Source organism: Pholis gunnellus (genome assembly GCF_910591455.1).
Source record: "Pholis gunnellus genome assembly, chromosome: 4".
Classification (NCBI taxonomy): Eukaryota; Metazoa; Chordata; class Actinopteri; order Perciformes; family Pholidae; genus Pholis; species Pholis gunnellus.
The window spans coordinates 4,220,654-4,240,967 of record NC_136530.1 but is presented as its reverse complement, the minus strand read 5'-3'; the positions used below and the strand labels follow the sequence as shown (position 1 = coordinate 4,240,967).

Genomic DNA, 20,314 nt, shown 5'->3' with positions numbered 1-20,314 from the left:
TGTACTCCAATGGGCCTTTCAGTGTGCTGAGGCACTGAATGATTTATCAAAAGGAACTCTTTTGTTCCAGTAGTTGAACTTCCGTTGACGCGATTCTGCCTTTACACGACTCTACGTGGTGATTGGCCCGCATTGTCAAAGAAAGCAGATGATTGGTTAATATATGTGTCAATCAATGTGATAACATCTGCTATTGGTCGACAGCCAAGTTTCCTAAACTCACGTGCTCGGCCTCTTCATTTGAGGGCGGTGCCTACCTACTAGCTGCCGGGTAGGCTGGACTGTTGTTGTTTCTGGGGCAAAGTACTTCAAAAAGTACAAAAACTACTCTTCTAAAAATGGGAACCCGAGATGACGAATACGACTATTTGTTCAAAGGTAAATTCTTCTTTAAATGTGGATGATTGACAGCGTCTAAGGCCTCTTTGTGGAAGTTCGATGACAGCAGGACGAACTAAGGAAGTCCACTATTAACCCAGCGTCAAAATGCTAAAGTTAGCTCTGCTAGTAGCATAGTGACAGTCGATAACATGAGCAAAACCTGTAATCAGTATTTTAAGTTAACATACCAGTGGGTAGTGCTAAAACACGTTGGTCGTAACACGTCTTTTAGAAGTTGTAGACGTTCAACTCTGATGCCAGTTGACGCTCGTGAGCTAGCAGGCTAACGTTTAGGCAAATAAGTGGCTAGCTAAGTAAGCTAGCTAGCATGCTAACAGTGTAGCTACTCGGCCTCGTTATAACCTCATCAATTGAGACGGTTTTTTACGAAGTCACGAAGACGGAAGTTTAAATATAACGACAGGCTATTATACAGCAGCCTTATGTCGCCTTAGACGGAATATTATTAATATATATATTGCTTCACGTTACGAGTCATTTAACGTTAAAGCTAAAGACTACTTAACAGCTAGCTAGCTTACTTGCTGACATCGTCAAACAACGAGCAAAACTGCTGCTCTTTATCACATTATTAGCTATCCTTTACTTCAGTGATTCATAATCAGGGGTTAATATAACGTTACTTCTGCAGTTAGGGAGTAACTACATTAAAGATTAAGTAACACAGCTAATTGAATTGGTGAAAATATATAGCCACATATTTGTGTTTAAGAGAAAAGTCAACACAAATACTCACAAATTGCAGTAATGTTGACCTTTTTTAGTATTTTTAGTTCCACAACAACCAATAAACTACTATAGAAAACGTAGTATAAAAGAAAAATAAACATAATTCCTGGATTAATAAAAACACAAGTGTCTACTTTTATATAACTAATGGTGTTTATTAACATCTCCTTAAAATTATAACATCTCCTTTAATATGTGCACAATTGCTATTTATCAGCACAGGAATAAAATATTGACTGAAGGTGAAAAACATATTTTTGACAGTTTTTCAAATTACTGCAGGGCTGCTGTTTCAATGTCTTTGTGCCTTTTTTGTTTCCAGTCGTGCTAATCGGAGACTCCGGAGTGGGGAAGAGTAACCTGCTGTCCCGTTTCACAAGAAATGAGTTCAACCTGGAGAGCAAGAGCACCATCGGGGTGGAGTTCGCCACCCGAAGCATCCAGGTGGACGGCAAGACGATAAAGGCTCAAATCTGGGACACAGCTGGACAAGAACGCTACAGAGCAATCACCTCAGCGTGAGTTTTATTTTGTATATTGATGCAACTCTTCCCCTGGACTAAAGATGGTATAGTGACTGTATTCATCTAGTTTTATTCTCTCACCAGGTATTACCGGGGGGCAGTTGGAGCTCTCCTGGTTTACGACATCGCCAAGCACCTGACGTACGAGAACATTGAGCGCTGGCTGAAGGAGCTGAGGGACCACGCCGACAACAACATTGTCATCATGCAGGTCGGGAACAAGAGCGACCTCCGCCACCTCAGGGCCGTGCCCACCGACGAGGCTCGAGCCTTTGCAGGTAATTAGGATTTTGCCTTTAGGGAAATGGATTTGCATTTAGAATAGTCATGTAATTAAAGTAGAACTCAGTGTTGTTTCTGTCTAACAAATCTTCAGTTCACGGGGAGACACTACAGGAGAAGAATAAAATGTATTAATAGATCTCATCATGAAACTTCCCCAGTTGATTACTATATTCAAATGAGGAATTATCTTCCATAGTCTGAGAGAAAACTAATTTGGAGAAAACTGCTTTTAAAGCTGTCCATTGTTTACATTTTAAATTGTTTTAATGTGCAAAATATACTTTGTCTCCTCTTTTTCCTGCTCAGAAAAGAACGCTATCTCATTTATTGAAACCTCCGCCTTGGACTCCACTAATGTAGAAGAAGCCTTTAAGAACATTCTCACAGGTAGGAAAACTGACAAACAACATTAAGTTTAACTATTCATTTTTTGTTATCATTCTAAACACAGAACCAATTTTATTTTGGCTTTCATGACTAATTTGTTAGGATGTTTATTTGTATAGCTTCTTCAATCTTTGTATCACATCTCACTTCTCTGTGTTATGTCATGTACAAGAAATTTCAAACAAATGTATCACTAACATGTATTTTTACTCATGGTCACTGTTCTCTCTCACAGAAATCTACCGCATTGTATCTCAGAAGCAAATATCGGACAGATCTGCACACGACGAGTCTCCGGGCAACAATGTAGTGGACATAAGTCTCCCCCCGACTACGGACGGCCAGAGAGGCAGCAAGCTCCCCTGCTGCCAAAGCCTGTGACGCTCACGCTTTCTTCTCCCGGTTGACTTTCTGTCGGTCTTTTCATCTCTTCACCTCCGGTTTACTTCAGTTGTCGTGCTGCTGTCGGCATGATGCCCTCATGGGTTCAAAAGTCTGTGACACCAAGACTTTCTTGTACTTGACATTCCTTTTTTTTTTTCTGTTTACTTCTTGTTCATTTTTCTTTCCTCTTAATTCTCAGAAGAACCTGTCAACAAGAATTTACGGCCTGTGATGGTCCGCAGAAGGACGGAGTGTAAAGCTCTTATGAAGTCGATCCTTAGTTAACTAGCCTTTATGGTCCTATTGAGCCGCTCCTGTTGAAGGAATGGTGAGGGATCAGTAGACCCGTGTGTCAGCGCTTCAAGTGGTTTGTTTCCTTTTTTTTCCTCAGCTTGCAATGATACAGACTCTTGCCATGATCTGCTGCTACAGTGGAATCCCAATTTCATGTCTGGTTGACCTGATTCTGCCTGTCACGCAGCGCGGGTGTAGAATAGATGAGAAGAAGGTACCGCTGGAGTATTGAAGTGTCCTCTGCTCCGTCTGGATTTTCTATTTGCCTCTTTGATTTTAATTTTCCTCTTCGAGCCCCGTGTCCACTGTGGCATGAAATTAGCATGAGCCAGACTGTCTGACTTATTATGGGCAAGTGTGACAGAAATGAAGTGATTTTATTTGTGTGTGTGTGTGTGTGTGTGTGTGTGTGTGTGTGTGTGTGTGTGTGTGTGTGTGTGTGTGTGTGTGTGTGTGTGTGTGTGTGTGTGTGTGTGTGTGTGTGTGTGTGTGTGTGTGTGTGTGTTAATCTTGGTGCACATGGATACCAAAGTAGACAGATGCAATCTTATCAGTTTTGGGTTTTCTCATTTAAGCGTGTTCAAGGCTGCTAAAGTTGCATTTCATTGCTGTATTTGGCAAACCAATCTACACTATTTGCTAAAGATCTGTAATGCAAAATAGCTAAATTAATGTTATAAATTGTGGTGTGTGTGTGTGTGTGTGTGTGTGTGTGTGTGTGTGTGTGATTTATTGTTTGTGTGATAATCGTATCAGTCTGGATCGAAGTTGGCTGAGGTCAAAAATTTCTTTTAACAAGCTGTCTGGAAAATGAAAACATTTTTGCACTTATGTCCAATCATTTCAGAGGAACAAATCACCATTTTTATACCTCCAACATCACTTCCCTGTTGGTTGTAAAGGAAACTGTTGGTTGAAAAGACAAAGAGCACTCTATGTGGTGTTCATTGTCCTCACATGTACTTACTCACCCTTTTGTTTTCTTTTGAATGTGATGTCTGTTAAAGGGAAGTGTGTAATCTGAGAACATTTAAACGGTAAATACACCAGTAAAAAAATACTCCCTTCATGGAACACTTTCACTCCAGCCAGCTGGGAAAGTGGAACTGAAATTTAGAAATTCAAATTGTTTGTGCGCTTGGCTAAAATGCCTCTTATTCACTCATCTGTGAGAAATGCTTTCACGCGTTTATTGATTTGATGTATTTACGTCTTATATTTCACATTTCTTAAAAAATATGTAATGGCAGAAAACTTGTTTTTGTTCATTTGCATTACACAGAAAATACTGAAGCTTAAATAAACCTGGTTCACATGAACATGTACTGTAGGAGACAGACTTATTTTTGGATGCATTACTCAACGCTGTTTCCACCACACTGTTGTTTAGCAACTTAGGCGTCAACTGATGGGCGGTCGTCCTGTCGGAGGAAACGCTTGTGCAAAGAGCATAAAGGCTGCAGCTGCATTCAAGTGCATTTGACAGGCTGCCTTTTAACATGTACACACATGACTACTGGGTGCTCATACACGGGATGAAACGTAGCTTTACAGCATGTAATCAATGCCCTAGTGTACTTTGATTTAGAATTCTTCATCCTCACTCAAACTAATGTCAATATGAATGCATTTAAGTTTAAAAAGAACTTGACAAACTTGTTAAAATGCATATTGCTTATTCAATCAATCCAACATGGATGGTATTTATAGAAATTGTTTGATAAGTAGCTCGTCATAATTAAGAAGTAATAACTATGCCGTTTTAAGACCTGCTATTTCCAGGACTGTAATAATAAAATCGGTGAGAATTTTCCGACTACTGTTAAACGTAGTCTCTCTATGAAAGAGTTCCGGGGAAATTCGACATATATATATTTCCAATTTTAAATGAATACAAAACTCTATCAAATGTGTCCTAAATCCTGCCTAAAATTTAAATAGGACTTTTGGCCTTCTTTGCCCAATTGGCTACACGACTAATATTCCTTTGTTGTCAGTCATCCTCGTCTCCATCCCATGAGGATCCATCAGTGTTCTTAATTTCATAAATTAGAAATGAGTCAGTGGTTTCATTTTTCTTAATAGAAACGTTGCCGTTCCAGAGTGATTTATTATTTTACCTTTTAACAATAAACTTTATTTGTGTAACACCTTTTCATACCAGACATGCAGCTCAAAGTGCTTTACATTTAAAAAATTATAAAAACAGGAAACACAAATGTGTATGAAAAATAAAACGGGTAATCAACTAATAGACAATCCTGCTGCTTAGATTACCCAATAAAACCTATGTAGCGAGAAGACTAATTGTTTCTGCAATTAAAATAAAGATTGTTTTTGTTAGTTATGTGTGAAATACATTTGTACCCACTGTTAAAGTCATATAATAAAACATTACGTAGGCAGTATATACATTACATGCCACTGTGTTGTGTATGTTTGTGTAAAACATGTTCAAAAAATTGAATAAACTGCAGTTTCCAAGGGAAAAAATAAATAAATACTTTAAAGAAATCATTTTTCTTAGTCAGGTCTGTTTACTTCTTCTGGTATTGTTGCGCGTGAGATGTTGTTTTGGTGATCGCCCCTCCCTTTAACAAGCTTGTTGTTATCCTCGATCTGAACCATATGAACTCGTCCGCTTTGTGTGTTTTGCACTCGCCCGCCTCGTCTCCACCGCAGCAGACAGCTGATGAAGAGCCTCTGGTGGTTTATTTAAAGCCCTGTGAAACCGGAAGCCTGGCCTGCTAAACTAAGCTAAGGTAGCACAGAGTTAGCATATCATTAGCTAGCGAGTGACCACTTTGACCAGCGCTGTTTATTCACACATAACAGCTAAAAATGAAACGAGAGGTGAACACGGGGATATCGTGGCGGTAGTGGCTTCTGCAGTGAAACACTTTTAGAGAAGAAGACACCGGGTGAGTAGACATTTTTAACGCTTTTATTTATTTCTTTAGGTTAGCAGCTAGCTAGCTACTGACAGCTGGAAGCTAGCAAACAACAACACATCTGTAACAGTCACCAAATGATTATGTAGCTATATTTACTGGACAATGGAATATGATTTTGATGGATAATTTCTGCTAATAAATATGTAAATATGTCCCTGTAATATATATATATATATAGCTAGCTACACAAAGCTAATGTATGCCGCCACGTCAATGTGTTATTGTTTTGACATCATCATCATAATAATCGATGAGGTCATCCTTTGACACTTTTATGTACTTTTACTTACTGTTTTATAACCGTTTACATCTTTGTTTATATGCATGCTAATGTACTAAGTGCATCTACTTTTACTTTACTTGTGTATTTCCTTATTCTGCGTATTGTACTACTCTTACCACATGTTAGAGGGACATATTGTTTTTTTATGGCACTAGCTGATGCTACATCTCTCTGAGCTTAAGTTACTAGTTACTTGCATATTTTGATTATTAATAAAAAACAAAATCATCAAATACATTATGATGTTGCTACTATTATATGTTAAACTATCCAGCAATATATTGGATAATTAAAATGAACTGTACCAGCTGCAGCATTAAGTTATTATAATCCAATGGTAACATATATTGTATACCATTCTGCATAATGAGTACTTTTACTCTTGATACTTTAAGTTTATTTAATGCTAATACTTAATAGTAAGATTTTGACTGCTGGGTAATGCTTCTAACTGCATATTTTTACACTAGTATTTCTTCTTTGGCTGAAGTAAAAGATCTGTGTACTTCTTCCACCACTGTTTATACTTACATTCCTGTTTACATTCAGTTTATTCATTTGTAAATACTGTCCAATTTTATACTTTGTTTTATATTTTGTTTGGTATATTTTAACCTACGTTATGTTCTGTTTAGATTCTCTGCTTATGTGATCTTTATGTATTTTTTTCATACACATTTATTTGCGTTGTTGGAGGGAAACTATTTGCCAACGACTGCAGCTTCTCTGTTATTGTTGTGCAAATGATAAAAACAATCCTGTTCCAGACAAACGTCTGTGTCACAGAGATTAACATCTGGATTAGTCACATTAGCTTTTAACAGTGAAAATGACTTTAGTCTGTCCGTAGTAAATGCATCGTGGCATAATATATATATCTGCACGTTTTCACTGATTAATGCAGTATATTTAAAATGTGCATCAGGTTACAGTCACATGTACAACATGAAGCGTGAGGCTTAAAAATCACACGAATGAATGTGTTCTCAACTGATCAGAGTTGTACATGTTGTTATCTTATTTTGGGGGGGCTTCCCTTTTGTTTATCTGGGTCAGGGATTGTGTCTCTTAATCGTGCCCCCCCCCCATGCTGTATCAGTATGCATAAAGAGTAACACCGAGCAGTAACACTGAAACAGTTTGCCATTGCTTTGAATGGGTTTTTTGATGGGCATTTTGGGGGTTTAACAATCCAAGTGTGAGCAGGATTATATGAGATTTGAGATTTGTTACACAGCTAATGTTACATCCACAGCTTTAAGGTCTGCATATTTAATATAACCGATAAGATTAGATTATTTCAGTTCTCTTTAAAAGTTGTTGAAAAATAACTAGATTATAATAAAAATCAGAAATGTTCCAGTAATCAATCAATACAGTTGAAACATCACTTCTCTGACTCGGTGTCTACAAAGACGGAACATTATTTCCTTCACAAACACAGTCATTATTTTTTTTTGTGGATTTAATGAGATCAGATGTTGTTGCGTTAAAATGATTGTAGAGTGTAAATTCTTGTGTTAATTATTCATAAGGAGATAAAATAAAGACATAAAATCCTGCCAAATTAACACAAGAATTTCTGCCCCATCTGCCCAGTTAAACCTCCCGTTTAAAAACAACAACAACCGTGTAGAGTAAATAGGATTATGTATTGTATTAGATTGGGTGTAATGCTATAGTTAAATAGTGAGGCGTTCTAGTCTGGTATGAAGCGGATCAAATGCAGGCTCAGTGTGTGAAATCCGTCCTGTGTCGTATACAAGATGTTTGTGCTTAAGTGACACGATTGAATGCTTGCCATCATTGAAACGCAGAGAAGCTCTTAATTTCATCAAAAGGAAAGAAGCTACTTTAATACCGCCGGTACACAAGAGTCAGACGTACTTTTTAGTTTCATAGCTTGGGTCATGTAATAACTAATAACTGTATTTATTGTCTTGACAGAACGCAGATTAATCCGTTGGTCATTAGTCTGTTACGGTGGGATAATTCCCAGACAGCAAGATGAATGACTGCAGTCTGTAGCAAATTCAGCATTTCTCTTCCGTCGGGGGTTATCTGAGGGGAGACAGCTGTTTATCAGTCTGCTGCACATCTCACTCGCTGCCTCTGACCAACACACTTGCTGTTATAATGGATCAGCAGACGCTGTGGGCAAACTGGCCCTCCTCCAAACGGACGGCTTTCTTGTGAATGACACGGTGTCGTTGTAGATAACCTTAGTTACTTTCACATGTCAGGAAATGAATTATGAAGCACACTCTCAGGTGAGCAATGTCAGAACTTACAGCTAAGTTTACCGAGAGATAAGACTCTATTGATGAAGCCTAGTCTTTTATTGGGACTGTAATAGTGTTGATAATATGACTGTTGGGAACAACTTTTATTGCTTTCATGCTAAACAGGATATTGTTACATTTAGATGTAATGCAGCCTTAAAGGGAAACTGGTATTTTTCAACCTGGACCCTTTTTTATTTTTCTGTATTTGTGTCAAAGAGACTAACTTTGAGTGACAGCGCTGCAGAAAGCAGAGTTTTACTCAAAGTTGAACGTTTTCCAAGTGTCTGCAACCAGAAAACAAATGTGCAGTGCAGAATAGACTCTCAGCACCTCTTCACGCTTCTGGCATTTGTAGCGTATTGTAAATCCGCAGCCTTCCCTCATATTTAGCTGACTTTAACAATGTGGATGAGGCCTAACTCTTGAGAGATTTAAGAATGAGACTTCTCTTTGAGCGAGACTTGGTTGGACACGATAACAGACAGACAGGATCAAGCTAAATGTAAAGAATCTTTTTTTATTACTTCTACGTTGTTTGCTTTGCTCAGAGGCCATCTTACCGTAGCAGTACAACTTCAGGAGCAGAAGTCAGGCGTCTGCTGGCGGTGCCGAGGGTTTTGCACTCTGCTGCTCACCTAACAGCAGTTTCACAAGCGTGACGGAGAACTACGGTGGCTTTTTAGGTGACGTAAAAATGCGAGAGGCTCTCGCTAGAACCAGTGTTAGGTTTGTCCATTCTGGGCTTCTGTAGAAACATGGCGGCGCTATATGGCAGACTCGGTGAAGAGGACCTGCTCCCTATGTAGCTATGAAGGGCTCATTTTAAGCTTTGGAAAACACAACAACTCTTAAACATAGTTATGACTATTATATTCCTTTCCTGCTAAAAGATCCCTCAACATGCTACACGCTGGCCCTTTAAGTAAAAGTACTAAAAGCCATTAATGCTGAATCTCTCTCTTTCTTTGCTTGTAGAAACTAACCATCACCAACCCGCGGAGAGCAGAGTTTGCACGACCTCCGCCTCTGACCCTTTTTCACCTCCACCTGTATACGGCCAGAGTTTTGGCACACCTCCACCATGACGACGGGGGGCTGTTGCCACCTGCCTGGCTCTCTGTGTGACTGCGCGAGCAGCCCCGGTGTGTGGAAGAGCGTGGAGGAGGCCGGCGGTGACGGGTGTCAGGCGCTCTACGTCACCCAGGTCACCGCCATAGATGGACGGTTGCTCTCGTCTGTTCTCAAACCCATGAGCACACAAAGGTAAGACTCGCGTCCTGTGGAGTCAATTATCATGAGCAGAAATATGCAGGACAAGCAGGCCATCACTCGTTTTTTCAACAGTGACATTTTGCTCATGTTATATATGTATTTATTGAATTGTATTTTTGAGTTTTACTTCTTCTTTTACGTCTTTTTTGTGTGGATGTAGTTGTGTATTTATCATAGCCTCCCAATGTGAGTATTATGATCACATGATTCAGGTTTTCTGCTGAAGCAAACGTTAAATGCGTTGCTTTCTCTTCCACTTGCAGAAATTGCTTAAATGTGTGAGTTTATTCTGAGCTGGTCCACACTTGAGTGTCTTTGACGTGCTGCAAGCCCCTTCTGCATGTTAGCATTATGACTGCATTTTAAACAGTTTTCCTTTTTTTGTAATATATCTGACTTTTGTCTCAGCGATGGTCCCATCTGCCGTATTTGCTACGAAGGAGGCAGCGGTGAGGGCCTCCTGTCCCCGTGCCACTGCACAGGCACCCTGGGCACCGTGCACAAGAGCTGCCTGGAGAGGTGGCTGTCGTCGTCCAACACCAGCTACTGTGAGCTCTGCCACGCGGAGTTCAGCATCGAGCGCCGACCGAGGCCTCTCACAGAGGTAACAAAGGTCAATGCCCTTTGCCTCGTCTGCATCAATCTTCCTGCTTGTCTTTTTGTTTTTCCACGTTGGGTTGTGCTGCTGTTTGTGAATGACTGTGCGTATGTAAATATGTAAAGAAGAAGTAGCTTTTTGTTTCTCATCTTTCAGCTTGCTTGCCACTGAAGTCTTCTCGAGATCTCTCTTCTCCCTTGCCTCACTGTCTCATGTGAATGTTCTCCCTCCTCCTCTGTTTTTCTGTCTCCTTCTTCTTATTCCACAGTGGCTGCGGGACCCCGGCCCTCGCAACGAGAAGAGGACGCTGTTCTGCGACATGGTGTGCTTCCTGTTCATCACGCCTCTAGCAGCCATTTCAGGCTGGCTGTGCCTGAAGGGCGCTCAGGACCATCTCCAGCTGGGCAGCTGGCTGCAGGCCGTGGGCCTCATCGCCCTCACCATCGCCCTCTTCACCATCTATGTCCTGTGGACCCTGGTAAAAATGAGACTGCAGCACTCGTAGTATTGCACGTTTTTTAAAATTGCCAGCTAATCTGTCTTAAACGTGACTCATCATTGACCTCCTATTCCCGTCTGTGCAGGTGTCTTTCCGCTACCACTGTCAGCTGTACTCCGAGTGGAGACGAACAAATCAGAAAGTACGTCTGCTCATCCCTGAAGCCAAGGAGTCCAACTCTTCCCAGCATTCCTTGCTCTCTGCCAAACTGATGAAGAAGTCTGCCAATGAGAGTATAGTATGAGACCAAATTGGAGATGGTTGAGGAGGATGATGGCGTCTGTTATGTGTGCAGGGGCTGATTGTCACCTGCCAGCCAGCCTTTAAAAACAGAAAGTCTTTGCCCCATCAGTACTTAATTCACATCACTGTTTAAAAATAAATCTGAGCACGTTCAAGTGGAGTCTGGGTGTTGACCGAGCTCACGCGAAGGCACTGAGGAAGGAAACAGTGCATGGAGATGTGCACGGACCTTTACAGAGACGTTATCATAGATACGATGATGACAGCAGGATATGAAATGACCAAACTAACTTGTTTAATGGACTGTAAAACGGTTTAATTATTATTTCATCGACCCAGCGATGGATGGCTGCGGAGTACAGCGGCTCCGTTCATTGCTCTGCTGCAGTGATGGAAGTGCGTTAACTGCTACCATACGTGTCGTATCCCGGCATGCCCTTACCTACATAGGCCTTGCATTCTCTGCACAACGTCGCCCGTTGAGGAGCAATTATTGTCTGATCGCGTATTAATCTGGAACGGATTTTTGATTTAGTCACAATCCAGATGGCAGTAATGCTGTTTGAGATGAAACTTTAATTTCAGCACAAGCCTATTGGACTTCTTTCAAGGATTTTCTTATTTCTTTTTTTTTCTGTTTTCACATCTGAAGAGTGGATGGTGGCTCCGCGTTAGTAAAGAGATGACAGTGCAATAAAACACTGTGGACATTGAGGTCTGCACAGCACATGAAGACACCTCTCCCAACATGCACAGTTATGCATGCAAGCACTGTTGTTTTGGGGATTTATATATTTTTGTGGTGTTAGTTTTATTATCAAATTCTTTTGTGGTTTAAAAACAAAAACTTAACCCACTTGTCAGCACTTAGCAAGACGGTCTTGCATAGATCGATAGAAAACATCAAAAAGAGTTGTTGGGTGGCTGATGCATTACTGAAGCGTCCTTTTAACTGCCTGTTAAAGTCTGTAATCATAGCTGTTTAGTTCTGCTTAATTGTTTAAAGCTCCAGGAATCAGGGAAACGTCCTGCAAGCATTAACCGTTGAAGTCAACGGTTAGCGTCTCTTATCTAGATGGAAACAAACATTTTGCGTTCTGGTGTTCAGTGCTTCTGCCGGTCTGACATCAACTTTTCCCACCTTCAATGTCGGTCATGGTGGCTACATTATGCAAGCACCACTACGGCTGAATCTGATTTTTAGCTTTGTTTTTTTTACTTTCAACGAAGCCACTTGATGCGTTTGTGCTTTTTTAAATCCATTTGATGGATGTCGACGTATTTTGGGGTGCAAACTTTCCCTCATTATGTTTTCATGTTACTGACCGGACTCATGTGGGTCTGCATTGGTTGTGTCTGGAGAGTCGAGAAAAGTCACCTCTCGTGTGTGTGTGTGTGTGTGTGTGTGTGTGTGTGTGTGTGTGTGTGTGTGTGTGTGTGTGTGTGTGTGTGTGTGTGTGTGTGTGTGTGTGTGTGTGTGTGTGTGTGTGTGTGTGTGTGCAGTTTATAATGTCAGCAACACAAACCACAGTATCTACCTGGTTTCCAGGTTTCCAAGTCAGATAGTTTATCATTTTATTCCACTTAATGTAGTTTGCCTGAAGTTGAAAACTTTAAAACAACGTATTGTTAAAACCGACATTATTTAAATTGAAACACATTGACTTTTGGGATGACGCAGGTGTTAAAGCCGATGGTTCAGTGTTATTGTGCAGATCTTACTATTTGTAAGTGCTTCATTTATAACTGCAGTTGTGTTGAAGTGCAACAGATATAAACTTTGCATTCAAAGCAGTGAAGGCTTTAAACTACTCTAAAGCCAGACGAGTAGATTATTATTCATTATGTGATTAAACTTAAGCTCCAAGATCACAATGATTGGCTTTTGCATTTTCTCTACTCAGCGGAATGTCTTTTATATTTTGTATTAATGAGTGATCATACTTTTGATTAATGGCGATGAACATCGCGGTCATGATTTGTTCTTCCTGTGAGCTCTGCGTTAACGTTCTCTTGATGTAAAGTAACACATTACGTACATCTGGATTTTATGCATAATTACCTTATTAATTATCTTTATTAGTATTTGCTTTATAACAATCAGGCTTGACCAAAACATTATTCTACTTTAACTGCTGTGTGGGCTGTCGTCGGCTGTCAGAGAGCTTCAACACAAATTTCATTTTTCATCCGGCGCTCTTATTAATTTTCATGCTGCGCCAAGTTTAGCGTCTCCTTGACGTTCTCCACAGGAGAGCAGGGTGCATCTCAGTGGGGCTGTTTTCGGTGGGAAATGAACACATTAATGTCTTTTTAAGATATTTCTACCTGTTTGACTGATGACCGTGTGGCATCACCAGTAACCAGTGTGTGTGTGTGTGTGTGTGTATCAGTGTGTGTCTTTGCACCGGCCTTTTGTCAACACTGACACAACACGGTATGTTTAGCTGCTGGGGGTGGGCTGTCCCACATACCGCCCCAGTTAATCGTTTGTTTGTGTTTTTAAACTGATCTCAGAACAGCGGATTATACCCTGCGATGCACCCGGAGGGGGGGGGGGGCCTTACAAGCTTATGAGTAATTTGATCATCCGTGTGTTTACCGTCATGAACGAGGCTTTACTCCAAGTCTCGGGATCTATTGGGGCACTGCTTATTCTTATTTGAGGCAACGTAAAGACAAACAACTGAGTTTGTAGGTCAATGCAGAAGATGTCTGACCGCGATGACGGTTCATTTTATAGCTTTTGTACAAAGGTTGCCTACAAAGTATGCAACACTGCTTCTTCTGTGGCTCCCTGCAGATCCTCATATCCAAAGAGTTTCTAAGTGTTATTACTCTTTAACCACGATGTAATACTTACTTTGTATACATGGTTACATTTCAAAATCCAGAAAGGGATTTTGAATCATTGCTTTCTTGGTAAATGTTACTTCTGTTGTGTAATGTCGTCTTTAAAACATTTTGTAATCTGTCTGTTTTTGGGAGGGTGGGTATGTTGATATGTATTATTTGTAATTTATGTCGCAATTCTTTAGTACTCACATTTTTTTAAATGCTACAATGTTTATGGTGTGCTGTGGAAAAAAAACGAAAGATGTCTTCACCAAAATACTGGGACCTGCAATCAGCCGAGAGTTGTTTGCAAAGCAAATAAAACGTTGTGATAAATTATGGGTGAACGTGAATTCAAGTGATTCGTTTTTTTTGTTTACATGATTGTGTTGATGATGATCCCTGTGTGTCTTTTCCCGATTTCGTGCCTCCTCGATTCCTTTCCTCGTCTCCTCGAGCTGCAGTTTGGGAAATTGGGATGTCCTACAAGATTGAGCGCTGACATCGATTTCCGGGTCACAAGCCGGAGGAGCGAGGAATCAAGGAATCAAGGAGGCAGAACATTGGGGAATGAGAATGTTTGTTTGTTCTCTGCTCTGTACTACTGCTCATGTGAAGAGCAGGGGCGGAGCCAGACGTTGTAAACAATCGGGGTCCGGCCCAAACCTAGGGGCATCCTCCCCGGGCCCATTTGTTTCCCATGTCAGCTGTATGCACGATATTCAAACCATTTAAGACAATAGAAGGCCTCAAAAAGGTCCTTCCTGTAGAGCCTACACTCTTTTCTGCATCCAATTGTTCTCTTTCGTCATTCTGAAACCATAATACAACAAATGTTGAGGACGAAATCTATTTTTCATTTACTATTTGATCTATATCCCCGGTAATAGAACTTTTGCTTTATTCTTCTGCGGGTCCAGTCAGAGACACTCGCGGGGGGAATGAAACACAGTTGAAGGTGTGTGTGGTGTAGCTTCAGCATCACAGTACAGATGCAACGATACGGCTGTTTAGATCATCCTCTTAGTCCACAGAGGATGAGACGTCATCACTGTAAGTCTGTTGTGGACCACAGCTGTATGTATGTTCCCATTAATCCTGAGGAAAAACAAATATGCTGCAGTTTTGCTCCTGGAGAGACTTGTCCCGTCCACTGCATTTGGAAAACATAAGCAGCTTATTTAGAAAAACACGAGTTCCAAATGTTCCATATTATGTTGGTGAGCAAACGGTCACTCTCTGCTCTCCAGGAAGGAAAAAAAAGACAAAATGTTTGAATGTGTGTGTGAGTTATTTTATTGGTACCCGGATACTGCCTCTGGAAACACTCTTGTTCCAGATTGAAGGACATTTTTCATTTTTTTTCTTTTTGCTACATATTATACTATGACTTTTTTCAACATATTATACTATTTTATTATTATTGTTATTTTATTTATACCTTTATTTAACCAGGTAGGTATCATCGAGAGTTAAGCCAAGACAGCAGCAATAGAATGTTAAAAAAATACACACAAACCTTTAAAATGTGTAAATAAAAAAACATACAGTATTTCAGATTTAAAACACACATACACAACAAAAAAAAGGAAAAAGGAATAAGAAGGAAAAATTCAAACTCAAACACGTGTTTGAATGTCAGGGTATTTGTCAAAGAGGCAATAAAAGCTCATTCACAGCTTCACTGAGAGGTTCAAAGTCACTTCTCCTGAAGTGAAAGTGAGTCTGAGCGACAGCAGAGCAGCAGTCGAGTCGAGTCTCTCTGTTTCTCTCGAAAGAGACATTCAACTAAATCCAGCAGTGTCTCTGACTAACTCTGGTGAGTACACTGTTCTACAGAGAAACTCAATATTTGGTCAAAAGTGAGTTCAAACCAGGATCCACAACAAAGAACAAAGTAGCAGCAGATACACTCGGCCTGCTAGAAGCTAACTAGCCTAGCTGCTACTCCCTTTGGATTTAATGTGTGGATTTATTTATTGAGTATAGAGGAACAACGTTGATGTTTTATAACTTACATAACTGTTATGTACTTTGGTAAATATCCTTGAACTTTAAAGCCTTTCCTCTAAACTTCTCTGTCTCTGTAGTTCCTGCTGTTTGTCTTTGTGACGAAGTTCAGCTGATAATATTTATTATGTTTCAACTCAAACACTTCAGCTCGACTCAGACAGGAAGTTCAACTCAAACTCAAACTGAGGTCCAAATATGTCACAGTAAATATATGTTCAATGTAAAAGTGGAATTAAAAATGTTTAGGCTCCTTACAAATTATATAAATTCACTGTAATTACAATATATAAGCAGCAGGGCAGCAGTATTATTATTTAATATGTGATGTGACAGTAATGGAGGATCACTCTGTGCTTTTAAACCCTCTTCTGTAGTGGTTCCCTCTACAGTAGGTGTCTCCAGGACACATTTTACGATGATGGCACACACACACACAGAGACCCACAGTGTGAAAACAGTACCTGACACACGCTGTTGCGGCTGCTAAAGATATAATAACAGTTTTGTTTTCTCACACTTGTTGTCCTCAGAGTGTAGGTATGTCTGCTGCCAGCTGTCTGCTGACTGAAGATCAGTTCCTGTGCTCCATCTGTCTGGATGTGTTCACTGATCCAGTCACCATACCATGTGGACACAACTTCTGTAACGCCTGCATCACCGAACACTGGAACGTTAATGTCCCCTATCAGTGTCCCAACTGTAAAAAGCTTTTCTACACCAGACCTGAGCTGCAGGTCAACACTTTCATCTCTGAGATGGCTGCTCAGTTCAGACAGTCGGCTCAACAGAAAACCAGCAGCAGCAGCTCAGAGCAACAAGCTGCCAAACCAGGAGAAGTTCCCTGTGACGCCTGCACTGGAACCAAACTGAAGGCCCTGAAGTCCTGCCTGGTGTGTCTGGTCTCCTACTGTGAGACTCACCTGGAGCCTCATCTGACAATGTCAGGTCTGAAAAGACATCAGCTGATCGACCCTGTGGAGAACCTGGAAGGCAGGATGTGTACGAAGCACGATAAACAGCTGGAGCTGTTCTGTAAGACCGACCAGGTGTGTGTCTGCATGCTCTGCACTTATTCAGACCACAAGACGCATGATGTTGTTCCTCTGGAAGAAGAATATGTAGGAAAGAAAGCCGAGCTGGGGAAGACTGAGACTGAAATCCAGCAGATGATCCAGAAGAGACGACTGAAGATTGATGAGATCAAACACACAGTGGAGCTCAGTGAGGAAGATGCAGACAGAGAGATAGCAGAAGGTGTTCAGGTCTTCACCGCTCTGAAGGAGTCTGTCGAGAGAAGCCAGGCCGAGCTCATCGACACGATCAAAGAGAAGCAGAGGAAGACAGAGAAACAGGCTGAAGGCTTCATCAAAGAGCTGGAACAGGAAATCTCTGAGCTGAAGAAGAGAAGCACTGAGGTAGAGCAGCTCTCACACTCTGAAGACCACCTCCACCTCCTCCAGAGCTTCAGGACCCTGAACACTGCTCCACCCACCAAGGACTGGACAGGAGTCAGAGTCAGTCCGCCTTCATATGAGGGGACTGTGGTGAGAGCTGTGAATCAGCTGGAGGAGACGCTCAGTAAACAGATGAAGAAGCTGTTTGAGGCCGAGCTGAAGAGGGTCCAGCAGTCTGCAGTGGATGTGACACTTGATCCTGATACAGCAAATCCTCATCTCATCCTGTCTGATGATGGAAAACAAGTTAAATTTGGTGATGTAAAGAAGAAACTTCCAGACAATCCAGAGAGATTTGATACTCATATTAATGTCTTAGCAAAGCAGAGTTTCTCTTCAGGAAGATTTTACTTCGAGGTTCAGGTTAAAGGGAAGACTGAGTGGTATTTAGGAGTGGTCAGAGAGTCGATCACCAGGAAGGGAAACATCCCACTGATTCCTCAGAAAGGTTACTGGACGATATGGTTGATGAATGAGAATGAGTACAGAGCTTTCACTGGCCCTCCAGTCCTTCTCTCTCTGAAGTCTCAGCCTGAGAAGGTGGGGGTGTTTGTGGATTATGAGGAGGGTCTGGTCTCCTTCTATGACGTTAAGTCTGCAGCTCTTATCTACTCCTTTACTGGCTGCTGCTTCACTGAGAAACTCTACCCATTCTTTTGTCCTGGTCTTCATGATGGTGGTAAAAACTCTGCTCCTCTGATCATCTCTCCTGTCAATCACACTGAGTAGAACAAACACTTTATCTTCATCAGAGAAACTCTTTCATTTTATGTATCAAATCTATATTATTGGTGATTTACGGTGTAAACATTATTGATTCTTCACATTATGATCAATGGGTTTTTCTATTTGTCTGTAAATGTATTTCTACTACTCCAACACACAGATTTGAATGTAGAAAATGAATCAACAAAATCTAATAAAATATTCAGCTACTGTGACCCTAGAAGAAAAGTTTAGTTTTGTGTTATTTGTATTTAATACTGTCCTCTCTGCAGACTGTTTTAGAGCCGGAACAAAGTGAACAAATCCTCAACAGAATAAAAACAAAGACACTTTTAACTTAATTTGTATTTTACATTTAGTCAAGTACTGTACTTTGTTAATTTTTACTGGACGACATCTTCGAGGTACATATTACACTTTTTACTTCAATACATCTCAGAGGCAGATATTTTACTTACATTTTTAAAACTGACTTTTTTCGACATGCTATACTTTGACTTTTTTCACGACATCAATCACAAAGTTGCAGTTGATCCCCAGCTTCTCATGTCTGCGTGTCTAAGTGTCCATGAGCAAGACACTGAAGCTCAAGTAGCTCCACAACCCACTGCTCTAAACCCGCTCCGGATCGGTTAAATGCAGAGATCAAATTCCATGTAAAGTTTTAGAATATGACTTCATATGGTGTACTACACTGGACTTTTTAGTACTTTTTATGACAAAGTTTGAAAATAACATCCAGCTTAAAGTTGCATTTCAATTATCCGTATCATTCAGTTTCCTTACTCAACCTGAAGCTGCCCAATAAAAGCGTCAAACATTTGAAGCTTCAGGTTGTAGTGAGACACAAATATTATATTGGGTAGTTTTAACTGCAACACTTCATCATATTTCATAAACTGATGACAGGAAACATCTTGATTTGACAGTTAACGAGTAACTACAGCTAAATAAATGTAGTATTCATCTATTTTCTTTAAAGGAAATTAAAGAAAACATAATTTTTAGTAGAAAATCAAATCAACTGTTTACTTTTGTCAAGAATTTTATTGGAAATTTATACAGTTTTTAAATCGAAAGTAAAACAATGACAGCTTAAGCCAAATATTCTCCAATAAATACATAAAGAGGACATTTTTGGCATGATAACTTATCTGATGAAAGAATGAAGTTGGAGGAACCACGCTGTAAAACGCACAACACTGCTTCACCAGGTTGGAGTAACTGCCTGTAGTTTATTTACACAGCACCATCTAGTGGTAACCATTGAAATGGTTTCCACAACCTTCCTGTACACCACAGAGGTTCAATCAACGCACAGTTTCTCAGGCTTCATTAAGACGACGGCCCTGTTCCTGCATTGCAGGAACCTTCACATTGACTCCACGGACCGAGTGACATAAAGGCTTCTTAAAGTTTTAATTCATGTCAAAAAGAAAAGAGAGAAGAGCACGAGTGGGTTCAAAAGTTCTATATAAAACAGAATTCTAGGAGCAACAGGAACACAAAGTGCACAGGTGATGTGATGTGGAGGTGGAGAGGTGGAGGTCGGGTGTCGTGGCGTTGAGCGTCACAGGCTCTGGCAGCACTGGAGTTTGTTGCCTTTCTGTCCGTCAGTGGTCGGGGGGACACTTATGTCCACCACATTGTTGCCCGGAGACTCATCGTGAGCAGATCGGTCCGCTATCTGCTTCTGCGACACGATGCGGTAGATTTCTGCAGAGGGAAAGTCATGAAAAGCACAGTGACGCTCTTGATCTATTTAAACTCTTTATAAATAGTGGAGTCTGTGAGCTGAGGCACTGCTGTGCACATGCTCAGTTGTACTTTTGAGACAGGGACAGATATTTTTGCTGTTTTTTTTTACTTTAATTCAATGTCAGATGAATCCTCGTTGTAACTGTTGATAGTTTATTTCAGAGGCTTCTGGGATGTTTTCAGAGATCTGTGCTGACAAACTAGTTGTTGCTCTTTGATCTGATAAATATGTAAAAATAAAGATTAGGACATTTTTCAGTTTTTTTCTTTTTGTTACTTACTATACTATGACTTTTTTCAACATACACTATTTTATTATTATTATTTTATTTATACCTTTATTTAACCAGGTAAATATCATCGAGAGTTAATGTAGCCAAGACAGCAGC

At 40.5% G+C, this 20,314-nt stretch overlaps 3 protein-coding genes across 4 annotated transcripts; all 3 read left to right on the top strand.

The window, feature by feature from the left end:
- The first annotated feature begins 250 nt into the window (after positions 1–250).
- LOC306694782 (ras-related protein Rab-11B-like) lies at positions 251–5,420 on the top strand. The gene is made up of 5 exons (XM_079157786.1): positions 251–378; positions 1,454–1,649; positions 1,740–1,933; positions 2,247–2,327; positions 2,563–5,420. The coding sequence occupies exons 1-5, from the start codon at positions 339–341 to the stop codon at positions 2,706–2,708; spliced, it is 657 nt and encodes a 218-aa protein (XP_079013912.1). The 5' UTR covers positions 251–338; the 3' UTR covers positions 2,709–5,420.
- Positions 5,421–5,790: 370 nt separating this feature from the next.
- On the top strand, positions 5,791–14,310 carry marchf2 (membrane-associated ring finger (C3HC4) 2). Of its 2 annotated transcripts, none has more exons than XM_079157415.1 (5): positions 5,791–5,926; positions 9,503–9,790; positions 10,208–10,403; positions 10,666–10,875; positions 10,982–14,310. In XM_079157415.1, the coding sequence occupies exons 2-5, from the start codon at positions 9,609–9,611 to the stop codon at positions 11,138–11,140; spliced, it is 747 nt and encodes a 248-aa protein (XP_079013541.1). In that variant the 5' UTR covers positions 5,791–5,926; positions 9,503–9,608; the 3' UTR covers positions 11,141–14,310. The 2 variants fall into 2 exon arrangements, with proteins under 2 accessions (XP_079013541.1, XP_079013540.1); XM_079157414.1 differs by having other exon boundaries at positions 10,208–10,412.
- A 2,216-nt stretch (positions 14,311–16,526) lies between these two features.
- Positions 16,527–18,482, top strand: LOC306695287 (E3 ubiquitin-protein ligase TRIM21-like; the record flags this gene model as incomplete). The annotated part of the gene is made up of 1 exon (XM_079158497.1): positions 16,527–18,482. The coding sequence occupies one exon, from the start codon at positions 16,527–16,529 to the stop codon at positions 18,168–18,170; it is 1,644 nt and encodes a 547-aa protein (XP_079014623.1). The 3' UTR covers positions 18,171–18,482.
- Between the last annotated feature and the right edge of the window lie 1,832 nt (positions 18,483–20,314).